The sequence below is a fragment of the Moschus berezovskii genome, chromosome 6 (assembly GCF_049115385.1).
Source record: "Moschus berezovskii isolate FMDL1 chromosome 6, NW_MosBer_1.0, whole genome shotgun sequence".
In the NCBI taxonomy this organism is placed as follows: domain Eukaryota; kingdom Metazoa; phylum Chordata; class Mammalia; order Artiodactyla; family Moschidae; genus Moschus; species Moschus berezovskii.
Window position 1 is genome coordinate 119,376,898 of NC_142465.1, and position 20,906 is coordinate 119,397,803.

General features: G+C 59.0%; 1 protein-coding gene across 1 annotated transcript in view; it reads right to left on the reverse strand.

Moving 5' to 3' along the window:
* Positions 1-1,556: 1,556 nt before the first annotated feature.
* The window catches only part of KIAA0930 (KIAA0930 ortholog), a 41,411-nt gene continuing 22,061 nt past the window's right edge, over positions 1,557-20,906 (reverse strand). Inside the window, exons 2-10 of the mRNA XM_055396842.2 lie at positions 15,575-15,726; positions 12,945-13,070; positions 12,777-12,854; positions 12,389-12,490; positions 10,980-11,120; positions 10,245-10,439; positions 7,573-7,735; positions 6,445-6,603; positions 1,557-6,014 (exon numbers count right to left, since the gene is read on the reverse strand). Of these exons, the coding sequence (XP_055252817.1) occupies positions 5,974-6,014; positions 6,445-6,603; positions 7,573-7,735; positions 10,245-10,439; positions 10,980-11,120; positions 12,389-12,490; positions 12,777-12,854; positions 12,945-13,070; positions 15,575-15,726 (1,157 nt within the window). The 3' untranslated portion in view covers positions 1,557-5,973. The remainder of the gene's footprint in view (positions 6,015-6,444; positions 6,604-7,572; positions 7,736-10,244; positions 10,440-10,979; positions 11,121-12,388; positions 12,491-12,776; positions 12,855-12,944; positions 13,071-15,574; positions 15,727-20,906) is intronic.

Sequence of the window (20,906 nt, forward strand, 5' to 3'; positions counted from 1 at the left end):
ATAATCCACATATAAAATAGGTAACTAAGAGAACCTACTGGTTAGCACAGGGAACCCTACAATGATGGGTGGTGACCTAAATGGGAAAGAAAATCTATAAAGAGTGGAAATGTGTACATGTGTTAACTGATTCTCTTTACAGCAGAAATACAACATTGTAAAGCAAGTATACTCCAATAAAAATTTTAAAAATATATAATCGTTAGTTTACTAAAAACCATGATGTTTCAAATGAAGCAGTCTAATTGCTTTATTAAAGTCAGGTTCCTTAACCCACAAACAGGAAAAAGGTGTCTTGTAAGCCTTTTGGCTTATGTGGAGGCCAAGTCAGGAGAGAAATGAATGAAGCTAAGCGAAGGAAAAGACATCTTTTGTCTGGTCATCCCCAAAACAAATATTTTCCTTCCTCATACAAGTTTTCCAGCTGTCCTGTCATTTTAACAATCGAGCGCAGAGTACAGCGTGCTTACACATTCAACATGTATATATACAATGAACCGTGGTACTGTATGCATTATTACACATTTACCCCTCCTCCCGGGAGAAAATTCCCCAAGGTTTTCCCTTTCAGTCCACTTTTTTTTTCTAAGCTAGGGCATGACAGTGGTTCCTAAAGCACACCTAGGTCAGAGTGAGAGAGCAGGCAGTAGGGACACGGCTACCGCAGATAGCTTCCAGGATAGAGCCTTTCTCAAGAAAGTCAGCAAGAAAGGGGGTTGACTGGATGAAAAGGAAGTCACCTCTCACCCACTAAACTGCCTCCTCTTTAAGCACCATCTGCACATCTTCCTAGGTACAGGCTGCCCTTGGTGACGCCAGTTCTGAGGATCCTGGCTTGTGTTTCTAATGCAGTGACGTTCTACGAGATGTCACTTGAAGTGATGATCCTATTTCCTGATTGTATGTGTTCCTCCCAACTCCCCCCCCCCACCCCACCTTTTGCTGTAACTTTCTGTGGTGCCTTAGGCCTTTTGCCCATCGCCCCATGACATCAGAGATCACCTAACCATGGAAGGGAAGAGCCCGCTGCCTGAGTAGTTTCCTTCCACAGAACCTGCAGGAGGTGGCGCTGGCGGAGTTGACCTGCCAGCGCTGTGAACATTCTCAGTGTTGGCCTGGCAGCTACAGCGCTAGGAGGCAACAGAGAGCCACAGTCCAAAAACCCATCTTCCAGAAGACCAGTAGCTTGTTGGGAGCCTGCCAGCACTTGAACTTCGGACTCTTGACTTTTATTCTAGTCTTTTTCCCACTTCTCTGAGGGCCTTTTAAGAGGTTCTCTAGCAAAAGCTTGGGAAATGTTATAGTGTAGCTGAAAGGGTACATACTGCATTATAGGCGCCAAAAGCCGAACCTGAAGCGTATCTGTGATTTCAATCTGCAAATACAGCATCTGAGCACATTCCGGCTGCTGGCCTCCAGACCTCCCTGCTAACTCCCAGGCCTGCCAAAGCCGGGGCGTGCCTTCTTGTCATTCAACAGAGTAACTTGTATGAAAGCTCCAAAGGTTAAGACATCTCTGGGGGAATAAATTAAGATTCAATCAGCAAGTTAACACATTGAAGTAGTATCCATATTTAATCCGAAACACCCATTAGAGAAAAAAATAACAGTACAGATTCAATAGAGAAGAAATAATACCCAACATGCAAATCAACTTTCAAAAGAAATGCAAAGTCATAAAGCACAGCCAACAGCCAACCACAATTACTGCTTAGAAATGATTCCTATTGTGTGTGGAAGATGGTTAATCCCGAAGCCGTTGACAGTGCTTATGGAAATACCACCGACAGATCCTAGTACAGTCAAAGTATGCCGTCATGGTGTTTCTGCTAAAGTGTATTCTGTAGAAGTCATTTTAGTTGAGCTTCAAAGTCGTGAAAACCTCCACAGGTTTTCCTTGCAGGTTTATATATCGTCACACAAAGAATTCGTTTGGACACCATGGAAGATTACTATTCTACCTAAATCGCCCAGCCTTCAGGAAGTGGGGAAACGGGAGACTGGATACCCACAATGGAGCTGGAGTATCGCTGTGGGTTTTGACCTGCTGAGCTCAGGGCTGGAGCCGCAGCCGCAAAGATGCCTGCCTGCCTTGGGTAGGGTAGAAAACTGTAAACACAAACGCCTTCACAAGGCTGGCTGCCTCAGCTCCTGAGGCAGTCCCGCTGTGGACTCTGAACCCAACCCCAGGCCACTCGGTGTTCAGGTGATTTGGCTCCTGTGGTGCTCCGGGGGTCAGACAAGGAAGGGCTGCAGGGCTCCTTTCCATCCATGGCCACGTCAGCGCCCAGTCAGTCCGTGACCAGGGACAAGGGAAAGAAACCACGGTGCCTCCAGCACCCAGCTCCCGGAAGGATGGGGCGGGACTCTGGCCAGAGAGGAGCCCTGTCCAAAGGACGGCTGATGCCCCCAGAAGCTGCTTCACTCTGGCTCTGGGGCCCGACCTGGGCCAGCATCGCATCCCTGCTGGAGTCTGTCCCACCAGGGCGGATACCTTTCAAAGAGAAACAGCTCTGCTTTCTGATACTCAGGAGAGAAAAGGCCTGAACAGGGAATAATCCATGTACTGTCAAAAGACATTTGGTTTTGAAACTAAATTCCAGCTACACTGGAAAACTGAACAGAATTATCAGAGTGGAACCTATTACCACAGTATATTAAAAAGATGACAGTTTTATCTGTAAATCTTAAAAATTTGGCCAGCATTTTTTTTTTTTTGGCCAGCAATTTTAAATGCCTGTATTATAATAATGTCAAATATGTTTTTCAAATGTTGGTCATTAGACAATACTAACTACATAGGGACTTCCTCTGGAATGTCTTTTAGCAGAAAAACGAATGATGTTTTCACGTCATTCTTCAAAAATGTTTACTGACTAGTTTATGTGATTAAAACAGCAAAAAGAGATCCTGGTTTGATTCTAGCTAGATTCTTTGGGGAAAAAAAAAATCACATCAGGAACATGCCTTTCTGTCACTAGCATCTTTGGTAGAAACCTAGTTGATTTCTGATGCTTTGCTCACAGTCCTGGAAAAGCTCAAATGTTAGCTAGGCTCTGACTCACCAGAACACCCACGCTATCTCCAAGTTGACTGGCTATAGAATACTTTGACAACTTCTTTATTACCTAATGTTCTAAATGATATTTGTTTTAAATAATACCCTTTTGAAGTAACAAGGCTCAGCTGTTTTCACAGACAACTGAAACTTCCTTCTGTCAGACACCGGGATGGAGACTAAACACTGCCTGAACCCTCAGGTGCTGGGACACGCAGGGACGTGGCCTCGTCCGACTGTAGGACCAAGCCATGTCACTGTAAAGATTAACTTTCTTACTAATGTCCTTAAAAAGCTGAAAGGTTATAGGTTTCTTCAAAGGAACCCCGGACTTGAATTCCAGTCCCCATTTAAGAGATGTCCACACGCTCTGGCCGCGTCCGTGTTACATAAGTCAGGCATGTTCTGGAAAAGAAAAGACGGCCTTATAGGAAGTGAGGTGTGGCAACACCGAGATGCCCGGGACGCTGGAGGCCTGGTTCCAGCTGTCACGTGCCTCTCTGTGACCGCTACTGAAGTCATTTGGGGCTGAAAAAAGCAAAACTCAGAGTAACGGCTTACTGCCTAGTGACCAAGTGCCTCTACGCTTGTTTAGATCAAGTGTCAGAAGTGCCCCGGGGAGGGTTTAAGACTGAGAAAGCTCGGCTCCTGTGTCCATCCTGGGGCGGCAGGGGGTCACGGCTCAGTGTCCACTGGGGCCGGACGCCTGGGCTGTGCTCCTGCCGTCCCGCTCGCTGTTCAGTCTCAGGCAGTTGACCTAACCTCTGTGGCTGCCTCCTCGTCTCTGAGATGGAGTGGTGATGGTACCTGAATGTCTAGCACAGTGCCTGCATGTGCCAGGGACTCTCTCATCGTTAGATACAAAACAGCCAAACCATGCTGTGTGTCTGTTCATGTGCTTTACGAGTGAAGTGTGATCGCTAACCCCTGGCCCTCATTTCTAAGATCTGCAAAGAATGCAGACAACCTTCCTGCAGTTGGCCCTCAGTTACCCTACGAGGTGTCTTAACAGGGGAGCCTGTTCCTGGCCCAGTGGGAGGCCCCTCCTCCGGCTCCTCACCGCTGACAATGGGGAGGGCCCTGCACGTGTACCTGTGCTGAAAGATCTCACCCCCGGGAGATGCGTCAGGACTGCATTTCTCCCAAGGTCGGGGTCCAGAGCCTTCAGACCCCAGAAAACCAGGAAGGAAAGGAGCCCAGGGAACACTCAACCCCCATCTCAGGACCCGGGGCCGGGCTCCCGGCTCCCTGAAGCTCTGTTCCAGCACTCTGGAGCTGGAAGACGCAGCTTTGGGACGTCAGATCGTCAAATCGTGCGAGGAGCTGAGCTGCGGCTGAACGTGGGTGAGCTGGGCGCTGTCAGAGAAGGCGAGAACATTCACCCTGACCCCACCGCTTGCCTTCTTGGCCCGGGTGACAGGGGTTGGGGTAGGTAGGCGGGGAGGAAAGCATTCCTATGACCCGACACCTGAGCTGAGCTATGTGGAATGACTGGCCATCTCACCCTGACCTGGTCGTGCACTGGAACCCTGGAGACTTCAGTGAGGTAGGTGGTATCAGCCCCATTCACAGGTGGGCAAACTGAGGCAGAATGAAGTGCAGTAGCTCGCTTTTAATAACAGCATACAAAATCTGGAGAAGCCCCAAAGGAGTTCCCCTGTTTCCCGGAGCTCGAAGCAAACCCTTGGAACGCAAAGGACAGAAACGGACGGGAACACGAGCTCCTTCCCCTCTCCTCCCCTAGGGGGGTCGCTACCCGCACACCAGGGACCCTTCAGATACCCCTGAGGGCGCACACAGAGCAGCAGAGACCCAGCTGACGGCTTATCCCGAGGGAAACAGCAGGAGCGATGTTTCTGCTCCCGGGGAGGCTCGTGGTTCTGAGAGGAGCATGGTGTGTCCCCGCAGATGGAAACCTTCCATCCAAGCTGGAAGGAGGCCTGACCAGCCCTGGGCCGTGGGGAAGCCAATGCCTCTTTGCCTCAGTGACTGGCCAGAGAGGTGGGACCCGCACACCCAGTCAAAGGAAATGAGCTCCAGGAAAGCAAGGAAGACGAGACGCTCCAGCCCCTGCCCTGGCTCCGGAGAATGGAGGCTCGGCCTGGAACCTTCCTGGGAGGACGTCAACCCAACGGTGCACCATCCACCCTTCTGGCAGGAGACCCCACACTTCTCCTGTCTTGGTACGACCCCTCCCTCCTGCCCTCAGGACCCCAATCTTGTGGGTCACGCCAGCCGAGGTGCAGACGGGTCGTCTCCAGGTTGGAGGTGTGCGTATGTGGGTGGGTGATGCTCTTTGGCTGGAAGCAAAGGCCATTCTGGCGGGACGAGGGCCGGTCTGGAGCCGGGCGCAGGGTGAGGTATTCCCAGCCCAGGGCAGAGCCAGCAGACGGCCGTGCTCCCTGTGGAAACCCATCTAAAGACAACCGCGGGGTAAGCCAGGGAGGACAGACGATTGGGACTAACTCATCGGATCAGCATCACCACATCTTAAACCGGTTCTCCTTGAGCGTTGGATAGATGGTGCGGCTCCAGCCAGGTGGTCTCCCTGCTGTCTGCTGGGAGGTGAGCGTCGGGTCCGTGGGCTGGCCGCTGGCCGCTCCCTTGCTCTCTTGCGGCCTACTGGCGGGTCTGCTCCTCGGGGTGCAGAGGATTCCCCCAGAGACAGGCTGAGGGTGGTGGGTGGGCAGGTGTGGGAGCCGGAGCAGGGCCAGCAGGGACGAGGAAGAGGCACTTCAGTTTGGGCTGGTGTTTGTGGAGTCGGCCCTGGCCCCGGGAGTCAAGCAGCCCCGCCTGGCTCTGGCTCCGGCGCTGGGTGGTCCCGGAAGACCCCAGTGGCGGTGGGCAGGTAGGCACTTGGCAGCACTCCCAGGACTGGGCAGGGCTGGGGGGCTCCGCGCGGGCTCCGCACACGGCTAGGTCATCAGGATGGGCTTCTGCCGAACTTCCAGGATGTCTAGGGCAGCAGGAGGGGGCGTGGAGGAGACAGGGAAGGGTGACCCTCCTGTGCTCGCAGAGGAAGCACGCGGACCTTCCCGGTGCTCCATCTGTGAGGGAAGCCCCGAAGGCGCTCTCTCAGCCCTCGGGGACCCGCAGTGCTGGGCTCACCCTCCTTCCGGACAGGAATGGGGCAATGAGCGCGCCTGGGGTGGCTGCACCACCGGGCAAGGGCTCGGGGTGCAGGACTCACACAGGCAGCCTGACTCTGGAGCCAGGGCCCTGTGGGCCCATCAGCCGGAGCTCTGCCTGCCCCTTGAGTAGCATGCGCATGCTGAGGGTCTGAAGCCCCTCCAGGGGGATGGAGTGGGGGCCCGAGCACTGCCCACAGGAGTACTTTTTAAGGGCCCGTGGGTCCCCCAGAGGTCCCACCCCAGAGTCAGAGTTACCTGTTAAAATCCGATGCAGCGGCAAAGTGACATAGGTTAGGTGTGCATAGAGAAGGAAGTTCCCGTCTGCTCTATTCAGCTTCAGCCAGGACCCGACCAGGGAGCGCCCGGTGCCCGACAGGGAGCGAGACCGCAGGTTGGTGGCGTTGTGCAGGTCGGCTGCAGCAGAGACGGCGGGTCAGGCCCGGGCCGCAGGAGCAGAGCACCCTACCCACCCAGGTGACCCTTCCCCGGCCCAGCTCAAACTCCGACCTGACCTGACCTCCTCCTGACCGCCCGGCCTGCAGCGCCCAGCCTGATTCCACCCCTCGGGGCTCTCCCTGACACCCTTTCCCGGTCCTGGAGTGCCTGCCCTGTGGGCCTTGGCCCGTCGCTGTGCTGCGCCCTGTGGCTGCCCTGCTCCAGTCCTCTCCCTGGAGGGGCGCAGGGGTACAGCTGGGACGACCTGGCACCATCACCCGGCCGGTGGGCCACCCGAGGAGGCAGGTGGGCACTGTGGACGCTTTCCCGCTGGTCTGGAAGGAGCCCAGGAGGGCAGCCCTGCCCAAGCCCACTTGAGAGCAGGTCAAGGGCAGGGCTGGGATCTCCAGCCTGGACCAGGGTCTCATCCAGCAGGCCCTCTGCCTCGGTCCTGCCGATCAGGACCCTCTAAGCTCCTCCAACGGCCTCCTGCTGCTCTTCTGATAAACATGGCCCTGCCCTCCCAAGGTACGGCTCCCACGGCGGGGCCCACGCAGGGCGGAGAAGGGGCTGGGGAGGCCCTGAGGACGAGTGGGTGCGACCGAGGACCGCAGAGATGCCCAGGAGGCCGCCAGACAGAAGGGCCCGGGCTCAGGGAGGAGGGACACCCCGCTAGAGGCGGCAGGGCCGCAGGGCACTTCACAGAGGGAGGGACCAGCACACGCGCACGCCAGAGCCCTCCCCTCTGAGCCCCTGAAATCAGGTGCCAACTGCCAGCCATGCTGAGCCCAGGGCTGGGGCTCCCCTCGGTGGCTGTCTGCTGTCTGTCTGTCCAGAGCTCCACCCCCACCCAGGACGGGTTGGCACACGGCCCCCTGGCTCTCTGAATGTGCAGAAGGGAGTGAGGAGGCCCCGCGGGCCTGGGGGCGGGGGAAGAAGCAGGGTCACCTCCCCCATCGTCCTCCCGGAAGAACTCTTCGCTGTCGTTGGCTGAGTGAGACTTCTTCATCTCCGCGATCCGGTTCCGGGGCCCCTTCCTCTTGAGGGATGGGGAGAAGAAGGCAGGCCGGTTGTTCCGCTCGGGGGTTGGGGGTGTGCTGAAGGAGGTCACCTGGGAACAAGGAGCATGTCACCAGGGCAGCCCGCCAACCTGGGGGGCCTGGCGCCCACCTGTCCCCTGCCTGCAGAGTGCGGCCGGCCTGGGGCTCAGCGGGCACTGGCCACCAGCTCTGCCCCGGGAAGAACCCAACTGCCCTCCTGGGGCCTCAACCGCTGGCCAGGGGTCACTGGAGCACAGAGCAAGCCTGGCTGCTGACGCGGGTCGAGCACCCTCCAGGCGCCGAATCAGCCGAATCTTCCCGACCACCCTCAACGTGAGAGCTGGCTGAAGCAGGACAGCCACCCTGGCAGGGCCAAGGTCAAGGTCGCCCAGCAGACGGCAGCCACGCCGGGGCTGCGCCCCAGGTCTTCTGCCCCTGAGGCCATGCTCTTCCCTCTAATTTATTCTCCTGGCTTTTATCTCCTGTCCCTTCTCCCCCAGGGTTCTTCCACAGAAGAGCAGTGGTCAAACGGTCCACCCCTCCATCTCCTCCTCTCCTCTCTTCTAACGACACTGCCCATCACCAACCATTCTCCACATCCACTCAGGGGAGCACATGACCAGGGTCCCTGCCCTCAAGGAGCTCACAGTCTGCCAGGGGTGGCGAGAGACCCAAAAGTTGACAACCACAGACTGAATGTTGGTTTGTTAAAGACAGAAAAAAAAAGGAAGCACAGGATACAGGCGAGCACAGAGGCAAAAGGAATCAACAGCCTGGGAAATCACGAAAGGCTTCCCGGAGGAGACGCCGCTTGAGCTGGCTCTTGAAGGACGAGTAGGAGTTCGCTAGGTGAAGAAGGGGGGGAAGGGCGTTCCAGGCAGAGGGAACGTGGCCCATCTCCTCCCTCCTCCCCATGCAAACAAGAATCTGAGGAGCGAGGTGAGCTGGGACTGAAACTTCGCGAGCCCCGTCAGCCTCCTCGTCACGGCTCCGATGTCCACCAGAGTCCCCGCGGCCGCTGGGCTCCAGACGGTCCTCCCACAAGCCGGGGAAGGTTTTTAGAAGATAGAAAAACAAACACCAGAACCACAATACACACGGAGTCTGCATTTGTCATGCGCTGGTTACAAACGACCCCTCTGGGAAAGGCGGGCACAAGCAGCAGCGAGCAGAGGCGGGGGCGCCTTAGCAGCTCTGGGAGGTCAGGGCTTTCGCCGCTGACAGCCGTGTGACCCTGGCAGGCCCCGCCCCTTGACCCTAGGCTCCCCCTGCTGCTGCAGGCCAGGGGCTTTCTCAGGCACTGTCTTCTTCACCCCTGCGGCCACCCTGGGGGAGAAAGACCAGCACCCCCATTTGACAGATGGGAAGATGAAGGCCCGGACTGGTCCAGTAACCTCTCTGTGCTCCCATCATCACAGAAAGAGAGTCTTTGTTGTTTCTGCTTTGCTTACAAAACACGTTCACTGCAGGAAACTCAAAGCAGAAAAAAAACAGACATAACAAGAGAAAGAAACCTGCCCCCGACTACCTGGAGGTTTGCGTGCTGAAGGTGAGCTTACAAGTGAAAGGCAGAGTGCACGCACCTCCCTGACCTCGGGCACACCAGCGGTGACGGCACCGACAGGCTCAGGGGCCGCTTCTCCAGTCAGATGCCCCAGCCAGCCCCACCCCCGGTGGGACCCCTGATGCCCTGGTTCCTGAGTCCACAACACCTCGGGAGGCGGGTGTGCATTCACCCCATTTCCGGGCGAGCAAACTGAGGCCCAGAGAGGAGAGACCTGTCCAAGCTCACGCGAGCAGCACTGCTCGGACTGTGGCCCACCCCGCAGCCCCTCCTGGAGACGCCCGGTGGGGTTGCACTCCTCCTTCAAGACCCCCGGTCTCCTCTGGAGCCCCCAATGGGGGCAACGTGGCAGATGGGCTGGGTATTTTCTCCTGCCTGAGCCCTGCCCCCCGCCACCACCCCAGAGGCTCTGGGAATAAGGCTGCCACTGAGCTCAGCTTCCGGCCCCGGGGAAGGACAGCAGCCTAGAAAGGGCTCAGAGGCTCAGTGCTGTCACATGAGCCACGTGGCAGGGGGCAGCGCAGGGTACCCCGGCAGGCCTGGGGCTGCCCATCGCTGCAGACAGGAAGGCTCAGCCCCGTCCATGGCTACGGTGGCCACCAGCAGTTCCGGTGCCCAGCACCTGGTTGGCAAGCAGGTCCCGGCAGAGATGAGCCAGGGGGCCCCAGGGTCTCGGGGCTCCAGCCGACCCTCCCAGAGCTCATTCGTCATTGCCCCCATCTCACCCCTGGAAAGGCCGCTCGGGTGCCCACCCTCGCCCAGCAGGTCCACCAAGGCGGGTGCTGGGACCCCGCCAGCTGAGCCCCGCCACCGTGGCAGCTCAGGGCCCAGGCACTAACCTGCTGTGTGACCCCGGGCCAGTCACCTGCCCGATCTGAACCTCGGCCTCCTCCCCAGAGGGGTGGGGACCATGACACCTACCTTGCCGGGGAGTGGGGGACAGGAAGGACCAGGGAGGCAGTGGGAGGCGGGCCTCAGGGAGGGGCAGAGGCCCTCCGCGAGCTGCGCAGCCTTACCCGCTCGTGCATGGGTGAAGCCGGGCTAGAGTCCTCTTCAGTCCCACAGGGGGATGTGTCGCCGGTGGACACACGGCTGACGGCCATCTCGGCGTGGCCCTTGCCCTGGGGCCCCTTCATGCGCACAAACTCCATGTTGCTGTACTTGTAGAAGCCGAACGACATCTTCTGGGCCATGCGGGCCGCCACGCTCACCTGCAGGCAGGCGGATGGGCGGGGGCCGGAGTCAGGCATGTGGGGGTGCCCGCTCCCTGGGGGCTCCAGCAGCCAGGGGGACCCTCTCTCAAGAAGCCCCTGAGGGCTGCTGGCCTGCTCTGGGGAGACCCAGCTCCAGCTGACCCGGGCTTGCCCACAAGGCCGGGAGGTGCCGGGACCCTTACATCCCTGTCTGACGCCCTCTCGGCCAGACGACCACGCCCCCGTCTGGGGACCAAGGCCGCCTCCCTGTCCCTTGCCCCGGGGTCCAGAGACAGGACACCTGGGGCGGTGCTCAGCGTCAGGAGGGTGGCCTGTCCACCTGGACACCTCTCCCCTTGGTCCCATCTGTCAGGGAACAACAATCCCAGGAGGGTTTTCCTGGGAAGAGCACTACGTGACCCAGGCCCCAGCCACCTAGAAGGGGCATTGGGGGTGCTGCAGGAGCTCCAGGGAGGGCCAGGTACAGCAGAGCTGAGCGAGCGCTGAGGGGGGCTGTGGGGTGATCGCCTCCCAGACCCCAGCCCACCCCTCACTCACGCGGTTGTCATACACCTTCTTGAGCGCCTCGTAGCGGATGGAGCCCTGAAAGATGACCCCCTGGAAAGTGTTGGTCTTGTCACTGGCCACCAGCTCCACACAGACCATCTCCCCTTCCCCCACGGTCATGTCGCTGAACACCTGGGGGGGTGGAGTGCAAGGCGGAGGCGGTGATGGCACCGGTCGGCTGCCCCCTGCCCCCCGCCCCACTCCTGGACCCAGGGAGGGCTGCTTGGAAACTCCCCCTTTACAGGTAAGAACGCTGGGCCACAGATGTGAAGGCTTTTGCCCAAGGCCCCCAGGCTTGCCACCACTCCATGGGGACTGGCACAGCAAGGGGGACAGCCCACCTGTGGGCAGGGGCAGCGTCTTCAAGGGGCTGAGGTCATAAGTGACTCTGGAACCAGAAAAGGATGCACCCCCCCCACTCCCAGTGTCCACAGGAGGGACACCAGGAAGTTGAACAGTCCACGGGGACTGTCTGGCCCGCTTTCGAGTGTCTTCTCCACCCACAGCTATGGGTGCGCAGCCTACCCGCCCCAGCCCTGCCCCGGGCCTGTGTGTGGGTACCAGCTCAGAAGCCGCACAGACAGACTACCTGCCTGCAGGGGGCCACGGCCTGCCGGGGACTGGACAGCCTGCCCCCGCGAGAATCACTGCCCACGGGGCAGGGCGGGGCCATGTGCAGGCTGAGCTCTGAGGTTGTCCAGACTCTGGCTTCAATCTCAGCTCTGCTGCAGACGAGCTGTGTGAGTCTGGAGAGGGCGCTCAGCCCCCTGATCTGGGATGCTCAAGACACCAACCAAATCAAGAAATGACCTGCAGCCCGTGCCCCATCCTTCGTGAGTGCTCCAGGGACCCCCACCCCCCGGCCCTCGTTGCGGGTGGTGGGGGGAATATCTCCATTGCCCAGACCTCGACAGGAGGGTGGCTGGAAGGAGCCGGCAGGGTCTCCAGGGGGCACAGCCGGCTTCCCAGCACCCAGTGGAGTGAACTGCCCCGGGCCCCAGTTTTGTAACTTCTGGAGCACTGCCCATCACAGACATCTTAGGATCCCAAGGTGTTGAGGCCTCATTTAGGGTTCAAGGGTGATAATAACCGTCCCTCTTGCCCAGGCAGCTCTCTGCAGGACTTGATGACGCCTCCTCCCACGCGTGAGCTCTCTGATCTTTCAACCCTGACTCCCATTTTACAGATGAGAACACTGAGGCTGGGAGCCTGGTGAACTCATTGGCCCTGAGTCAAGGAAGCAGCAGGGAGAGCAGGAGCCCAGCCCTGCCCCCACCTCCTTCCTGAAGGCGTGTGCAGCCTGGGGGGTGGCTGGGGTGGCGGGCGGGGGTGGGGGGGGGAGCCAGAGGGAGGGGTCACATCCCCTGATTCAGGGAGCCAGATCTAGACAGAGCCCCCACCTCCTCGAAGCTGTCGATCATGAAGAAGATGTTGGGGTAGCTGATCTTGGACTCCTCCCCTTTGCTGTCCATGGGGTGCTTACTGGGGGAGGCGAACACTTGCTGGAAAAAAGCAGATTGGAGGGGGCTGAGTGAGACCCCCACCGTGCCCTGCACCCGGGCCCGGAGCCACGCGCTGGGGTGGGGTGTGCTGTAAGGCACGGGTTGCCAGGGTCCCAGGAGCCGCTGGGGAACAAGACATTGGGAGGGAGGACCTGGTTCAGGGCCCCTGAGCTGGACACAGGCTCCCGGGGCTGCAGGGAACTTCTACAGTCAGTCTCCCCTCGGCGCGGGGTGGGGCAGCGGGAGGGGGCCCGCCCCCATGGGCCCTGGGCGCCCGCGGGCTCACCTGCGACCTCTTCCTGTGGACGTGGATGTCCCCGCCGTCCGCCCGCGTACACACGGCGCAGGTCACCATGTAGTCCAGCTGGAAGGGACGCGGGGCAGGAGTGCAGGGGTCCGCTGTGCCCTCCCTCCTCCCCCGCACCGCGGGAGCCCTGCCCACGGCGTCTGGTACCTTCTGCAGGATGAGGTTCAGGCAGACGCTCTCCTCCCAGTCGATGTCCGGGTCTCCGAGGCCCGGCAGCTTCTTGGAGTCCCGCCGGTACACCTCCACCTCCACCTCGGGCTCGGCCTCCGCCAGCTGCGAGGCCCAGGGCAGAGGTGAGTCCCGGACCCCCGCCCCCTGCCCCGGGGGCATCCTCTCCTCCCTGACCCCTCCCACGCGGGGCGTGGGCGCCAGTCTCCCTCCTGGGTTCTCTTCTACGCGACCTGCCCAGGGTTCATCAAGAAGCCAGCCTCCGATGGAAGAGGTCCCTCGGACCCCCCAGCAGGGCGGGGGGAATCCCAGCATCCTGGCCCAGCCCACAGGCGGCCAGTCCAGCCAGCCACCCTCTACACCCGCCGAGCGTGCGCAGGAGGCCCTCGGGTTGCTACGGCAACCGGGTACCCGGCTCCGCGGCCGGCCGGATGAGGAGGGGGCGGAGGCGGCCGGGCTTGCCGCAGAGAGCCCGCAGTGCGCAAGCCCTGCAGCAGCGCCCACGGCGCACCGGCCGGGCTTTCCTTTCTGCTCTTCCGAGCAGAGGCGGGCGGGGAGGCTGCCCGGGAACAGCTGTGTGGTCTCCCTCCTCCTCCAGCCCGTCCACCTTGCACCTCCAGACCCGTGGGGTCTTCCCCGCCGCGCGGCCCACCTGCTGCCTTCCAGACACCGCAGACCCACCCGGCGGGGCCTGTCGTGCGTGTGCTGGCTCGCCCCTCCCCACAAATGTCCTCCCTCCACCGTCATCCCCTCAATCTGACCGATAACATTCTGGCCAGACGCCGCCGCCTCCTCTCTGTGGGTCCCCAACCACTCCATTCTTCCCACCATCACAGCACCAACCGCTCCACATGCCACTAGCCACGCCGTGGGTCCCAGCGGACGGGGCCGGGGGCAGGGAGGCGGGGGAGTGCTCCCTGAGGACCTGGCTAAGGCTGAGTCATCTTGTGCTCCCAGTGCTGGGAGAGAAGGGCCTGCAGAGGGCTCAGGGCAGGGGTGCGATGGAACATTCCAGCATGCGCACAGATAGACGGCCACACGCTCCCAAACTCAGGCTCCCCTCACTGACCTTGTCAACACAGGCCCCACCCCAGCCTTCAGGGGTCCTTACACACAGCCTCAGGGCTCCAGCTCTGAAACCGCTCAGGCCTAAGTCCAGGGTTCTCTCCCTGAGAGAAGGAGCCAGCACTTGCCGCTTCCTTTCGCCTCCCTGCCCAGCCGCTCTGGGAACCCACAAAGCTGACCCCTCCTGAGCGCCGCCTGCCACTGGAGCAGTCGAGGCCAGATCAGCTAAGAAAACCCTCCCTGAACAGAGCCGGGCCTCTCCAGGCACCAACATTCAAGGCACGATCGCGTCTCAGGGGCACTCAGTCCTCACTGCTGCCTCTGGCTCCAACACAGCCTCGAAACCACCACCAAGATCGTGCAAAAAAAATCTGCAACTTAAACCTCAGCAGACGGCCAGGTCCACTGCTCAGCCCCTGGCCCCTCTGCTGGGACCACCTCTTGCCTCCCTTCAAGACCCGCCTCACTCAGGCGGCCTCTGCTGACCACGCCCCTCCCTCCTGGTCACTGCAGCGACCCACACCATGTTGGCTCCGCGTGATGCACTTCAGGGTCCCAGTGTCCACTGGCCCCAGTGACAACCCAGTCACGTAGCCAGCCACTGCAGACTCCAGATGGTCACCAGAGCACCCTGGCCCACCCCCGGGTCTTCCCGCCTGTCACGCAGCAGGATGACCAGCCATTTGGCTGCAGGCATGCAGGCCACCATGTCTCCTTTGCAGCAGGAACCAGGCCTGTCCGTTTGCAGAAAACCCATCCTGCACGATCAGGCTCAAAGAGCAAGCGCAGGGCAGGGAAGGCACAAACCCCGGCCACCCAGCCCCTTCCACCGAGCCCCAGGCCCAGGGTCACAAGCACTGGGGCAGGCACACTGCAAAGACCTGTCTCCCCTGCCCGCGGCGCTTTTGTGTTTAAATGAAAACAACGCTTCTGTATGTTTGGCATACAGGTTGCTTCAACATTTTACAAAACATTAAATAAAGCTTCTGAAAGACATGCAAAGCTTGTTATATTAACTTGTCAACACACTGAAACTTAGTGGTTTAAACATGTCACCTGCAAGCCTTCAGTCTTTTCTGTGAAAAGGGGTAACAACCCTTGTCCTGTCCAGTTGCTGGGAAGACATGGGAGATGGGAGAGGCAGAGAGCTGAGCCCCTGTCGGGGTGAGGTAAGGGCTCAGGTGGCTGGAGGCGTCATCATCGCCTAGCCAGGTCACCTGCCCAGGGCCAGGCTGGACCCAGCCTCCGGGGTCAGCGTCTTCGCTCTCCTCCCTTTAAGGGTGAGATGCCGGCCAGACCACCCAGCCTCTGGCCGTGTCTCCTCCAAGGCACGGACTCCCGGCCTCGTAGGGAAGCTCGGCAATAACACCCACAGGAGGCCCGCGCATCCCACCACCGGACACCTGAGTGACCGTCCGACCTGCCCAGCTCCTGGCATCTGACAGGCGCTGAATGAACTAACGCGCGCGAGGAGGACTGCAGGAGGCCCCCCGGCCCACAAGCCTGCGGACCCCGGTGCGGGGCTGGGGGCCCGGGGCGCTCACCTTCCGCCCGTCCAGGGCGCCCTCGCTGCCCGCGAACGCCAGCTTCCGGCGCACGTAGAAGAGCATGTCGTCCTGACGCGGGGCGCACTTCTCCATGAAGTAGGTGGAGAACATCCACGTCCAGAAGACGATGCGGTCGTCCTTGAAGCACCCTGCGCAGGGAGGCCAGAGGGGATGGGGGCGGCACCTGTGAGGGACCTGGGCCGAGCCCCCTGCAGACCTCCGCCTCTTCCCCTCACGCCCCAGCCCCCAAGGGGCACCCGCAGAGGCCCAAGGGCACCTCCCAGGAGGCCCCGAGCCCTTCACCCAGCGGCGCGGCCCCGAGCCCCGCAGCACCGCGGACTCCAGCCCCAGGATGAATCAGCAGCATCGCTCGGGGAAGGGAAGCCTGGATCGGAGGGCGCGGACAGGCTGTCTGGCGGGGAGCCCCGAGGGCTCAGGAGGGGAGAGCCATCCGACCGGCACCTCCCTCCCCACCCCCACCCCGGGAATCCGACTTAAAGGGACAGCTGCCCCTCTGCCTGCCGGGCTCAGCTGCAGGCAGGAGGCAGGCAGCCGGCAGGCAGCCTTCCAGCACGCCGGGCTGACTCTGCTTCTTATTACCGACAGTATTTCTTCCCAATACCTAGATCGTTATACCTCTTTCCCACACAAGGAGGGAAAAAGCCCACAGGATCCGGTAGGAAGGCTGAGAGTTTCCTCTCCAGCTCTGCACTAGCTGGGTGACCGCGGGCCAGCCCAGGGACCTCTCTGATCCCCAGGTTCCTGGGGGTGAATGCAGACTGACACCACCAACGTGGCTGGCCCACGGGACCTAACAAAGGTGGGCATCTGGACAGACCTGATGAAACCACAAGATGTGCTGCAGAGCTATTGCTTAGAAACCCGAGACACTAAATTGTTGCTGGTTTCTTTCCCACTTCTCCCGAAGCGACTACATCACCCTAGGTCCTCGCACTTGTCTTCTGGAACCCGTGGAGGCAGGACCCTCGGGGCGGATATGGGGCTGCCCATGTCCGCAGGTGGTCAGACCCCTGGCCTGCAGCCCACACCCGCTCCTGGGGGGGGGGGGCGGACAGGGCTCAGCCCTCAGGCCCTGGAGGACTGAACGCCCCAGCCCTGCTTACATCAGCTCTCCAACATAGGCTCCTGCCCAGGGGGTCCACAGCCCACCCACGCCCACGCCTGGCTGGCTTCCACGAAGGAAAACAGAAGGGGGTCTCAGTCAGGGGCCCAGGCCGGAGAGCCTGATCAGGACAAAGGTCACCCATCAGCTTCGGGGGCAAAGGCCAGGAGAGACCCCCGACTGACCACTGTGACAACAGGCAGCGCCCAACTCACACCCCTACAGCCGCCTGCACAAAATCAAGCCTGGGGGGAGGGGCTTTCTTCCTAACAAAACAAGAACTCTCCCGGGACAGTTTACTGTCAGCTCCTTCTGAGCCCCAAGCCCAGCAGAAGGCCTTGTAGACTCAATGCTCCAGGACTGCCCACACCCACAGCTTCCTGGTCCCTCGGCGGGGGTCGGGGGGGGGCTATGGCAGCCACTGTGGTCTCCACACGCAGTGGGTCAGGGCTCTGAACCGCACCACCTGCCACAGTGAGTCAAATTCACCATCCACGTCACTCAGGCTCAAGTGCATACCCCCTCGGGCGATCTCCTTATTCTGCAAGCAGAAGGAGCCTGGTGGTACCCACGGCACCAGGTGGGTGGCCACGGCTTTTCCTGCATTTGCCTGCATTTGCCCCAGGCAGAGCCGTGTGGGCCGTCTCACTGAACTCTGCCCACAGCCTGTTACTGCTGCTGCCTGGTTTCACAAGAGAAGAGACTGACTCTCAGGAGTCACTAAAAGGACCCCAAGATCCCAGAGCTAGAAACTGCTGAATCCTCAGACCTGTCAGACCACACACACGCACACACACACACAGGCTCTCAGAAAATGCAATGCGATGGACCCAGATAATGAATGCAAAGCGCTCAGCAGGCAGCTGGCAGCCCCAGGTTCTGAAGAGGGAAGGTCCTTGGGTTTGGGGGTGGGGATGGGGGGTCCTACGTGCAGGACTGAAGTGCTGAAGACGGCACAAAATACATACCAACGTGCTCTCCAGGGTTCCATGTGCCACCAGGCCTGGCCCAGCAGATCCGCACAAGGGATCCCATTTCCTTCCAGTAAACGCTGAGCAATCGCTTTCTTCACAGCCCATCCGGCCCAGTTAGCGAGGGAGGCGGCAGCACACTGCCTGCCGGTGTTCCTTCCTGACACAGGGGCTCCTGGGGTCCAGCCCTAAGGTCACCCTGTGCCGGCGCCCCCATCCTTGACGGGCAGCTCCTGAACCGGCGCACCGCCTGGATGCGTCTCCCGGAAACTGCCGGCAGCCCCACGGCTGTCAGAGAGCCTGGCGGGCACCACACCCAGGTCTTTCCCCTCCCGGGGTGGAAGGGGCAGCTCCCCTGGAATGCATACACTGCCCCGTCCACCTGTGGTCCGCCCCCCACCCACAGCTACAGGGTCTGTATTTAAAGTTGGCTCCTGTTGCCCTTAAAACCTTCGCATGGAATTCAGAATGAAAGCCAAAGTTCTGAGAAAACTCCCCATGAGAGGCCCTCCCCTCGCTGCTCACCAGCCCTGCTGGTCTCCTGGGGATGCTCGCCCCTCTGCCCTGGGGCCTTTGCACAGGCAGCTCCTTCCTGCCATTCCCGCTGCAGCTCAGATGGCTCTCCTGTCTTCAGGGAACCGCTTCAGACCCCACATTAAACGCGCCTCGCTCCCCTTCCTCCTCACCTTATTTTACCGCCATCACTACGTCTGGGGTGTCACGACTGTCCCCCACTGCACAAACGCCTCCCAGGAGTAGGGACCTGCCTGGATGACCATCTGAATGTAGTGCCCAGAACAGAGCCAGGCGCACAGCAGGCACTCAATAAATGCTGCATGAATAAACGGATTGGCCCAACTTAACAGAAGACGAGCTTAGGGAGGTGGGTGCCTTGCCCAGGTGCCCACAGCACGGATGCGGCCCAGCCACCGTCCGCCCGAGGCCTGGGTGCCCCACGCAGGACACAGGATGCGAACATACCCTTTTCTTTCAGTCATAAGGGCCCTGACCCAAGAAAAACCTTCAAAGAAGCCCCAACATCACACATAACACAAGGGCCAAAGCTCCCCTGACTCAGCGCGCCCAGGGCTCAAACCGGTGACTCCGCGGGCAGGCGGGCCAGCCACCCGCTGAGAAGGCACCTGGGCACCCAGACAGGGCCCTCCCCACCCGTCTTCTCGAGCATCTGCAGCCCCTGCCTGCCCCGCGCCAACCTCCGAAAGGAACGAGGGGCTGGGAGTTCACGCAGATGTTATCACTAGCATAACTATTTCAGTACCGATGACAAACTCAAGAGGAAGAAAACTACTCTGTCAGAGGAGCCCCCTCGTACCCCGCCTCTCACCACTGAGACGCCAGAACCACTGCCAAGGGTGGCTGTGGGTGCCACACCAGAGACGCAGGCGGGCAGACAGGTGGCACAGTCAGGCAGAGGCAAGGCCAGGGACACTCAGTATAAAGCGAGAAGGGAAACCGCAAAGTCAGACCCGCCCGCCACCCTGAGCACTCAGAAGTCCCCTTACGCCCGAGGGGCACAGCTGCAATCAAAGGGAACGTGAAGAGGAGGGCGAGTCAAATAAACAACTGTCTGCGTATAAAGAGTTCACAGGGTAACAAGTCACGGAAGAAAATGCGGAAGACCCCAGTAGACAAATGGGTAAAACACCCAAACAGGTAAGTACCGAAAAGGAAACAGACCCACTTGGCAAAATGTGGGAAAATATTAACCTCACTAGCAATTAAAAGAAAATCACACTGAAAGAACAGGTTGTCATTTTTAAGAAGGCAAATCGACCAGGGGACTTCCCTGGTGGTCCAGTGGTTAAAAATCCGCCTGTGAATGCAGGGGACATGGGGTCAGTCCCCGGTCCGGGAACTAAGACCTCCACTGCTGCGAGGCAACCAAGCCCACGTGCCACAACTGCCGAGGCTCATGGGCCACAGCCCATGCTCTGCAACAGGAGAAATGCATGCCCTGCAAATGCAGAGTAAGCCCCACCCCGCCGCAACGGGGAAAGCTCTCGCACAGCAACGAGGAACCAGCGCGGCCAAAAAAAAGCAGAAAGAAAAGAGAAAACAATCACTTAGGGAAACAGGCAGATTTTATAAAGTTAAATATGTGTTTACCGGCGATTCAGCCGTTTCCAGGTACTTGCCCAAGAGATACAAAGCCCGTGTCTGCACAGACGCTGGCACACAAATGTTCACAGACGCTTTGTCCCTAAATAAACCCAAACTGGAAGCCAAGAGGAGACACGTACGAAACGCAGCCCAGCCACTCGGTGGCCTGTTACTGGCGATGAGAACAAACTGCTGATCGACCCAGCACTAAGGATGAATCTCAGAACCATCACGCTGAGTGAAAGAAGTCAGACATAGGAAAAGCTACATACTGAAGACCACATTCACAGGGTGCTTGAAAAGGCGAAAACAGAGTCACAGGGAGCAGACTGGTGGTCGCCCCGAATGACCTGTGCATTGATGCTGGTGCCTTCACAGCCATCAAAACTCATCCACTTACTTACCTGACATGGACACAGTTTATCTGACATAAACCATACTCTGGTAAAGTTGATAAAAAGCTATGACGGCCAAAGCTGGCAAGAACACATTGAACTGGGAGCTCTTGTGAGAGAACAAAAATCACTGTGTCCTTTGTGGAAGGCAAACGAGCATCTTCCCGCTTCTGTGACTCTATCTTATGGAAAAGAAAATAATGGGAATAAAGAAGTGCCTTAGGCACAAAGACATTCCATATGTATTGATGACAGCAAATAATATAGCAGTAGTCATAACAGTAAGGAGAAAAAGAAAATAATATTCTGTAATCACTCACATTTAATCTAGGTAGATTGTGCTGTAAGTACTAAACCAAATCACCATCATGCTTTTAAAAGGATGCCAATGAAGATGAGTAGACAAAGGGAAAGGCGTGCAACACAATGTATGAGGGAGCAGAAATTCAAGCTGCACACACACTGACCACAACTGCACATGGGGCCCTGGACACACACACACCTGACGGAGACATGTACCCCTGACGGAAACACGTACGCTTGATGGAAACACGTATGCCTGCATGGCAGGAGCTGCTGAACCTCACAGGATATATGCTTGCTTTTTATTTTTTTTCACTTTTAACAGTAAGATGATACCACTTTTGCCCATGAATGTATGACTTCTGATGAGTGTCATAAAGCTCATTAAAGAGAGAGGGGGAGAAGCAGGTGGAGAA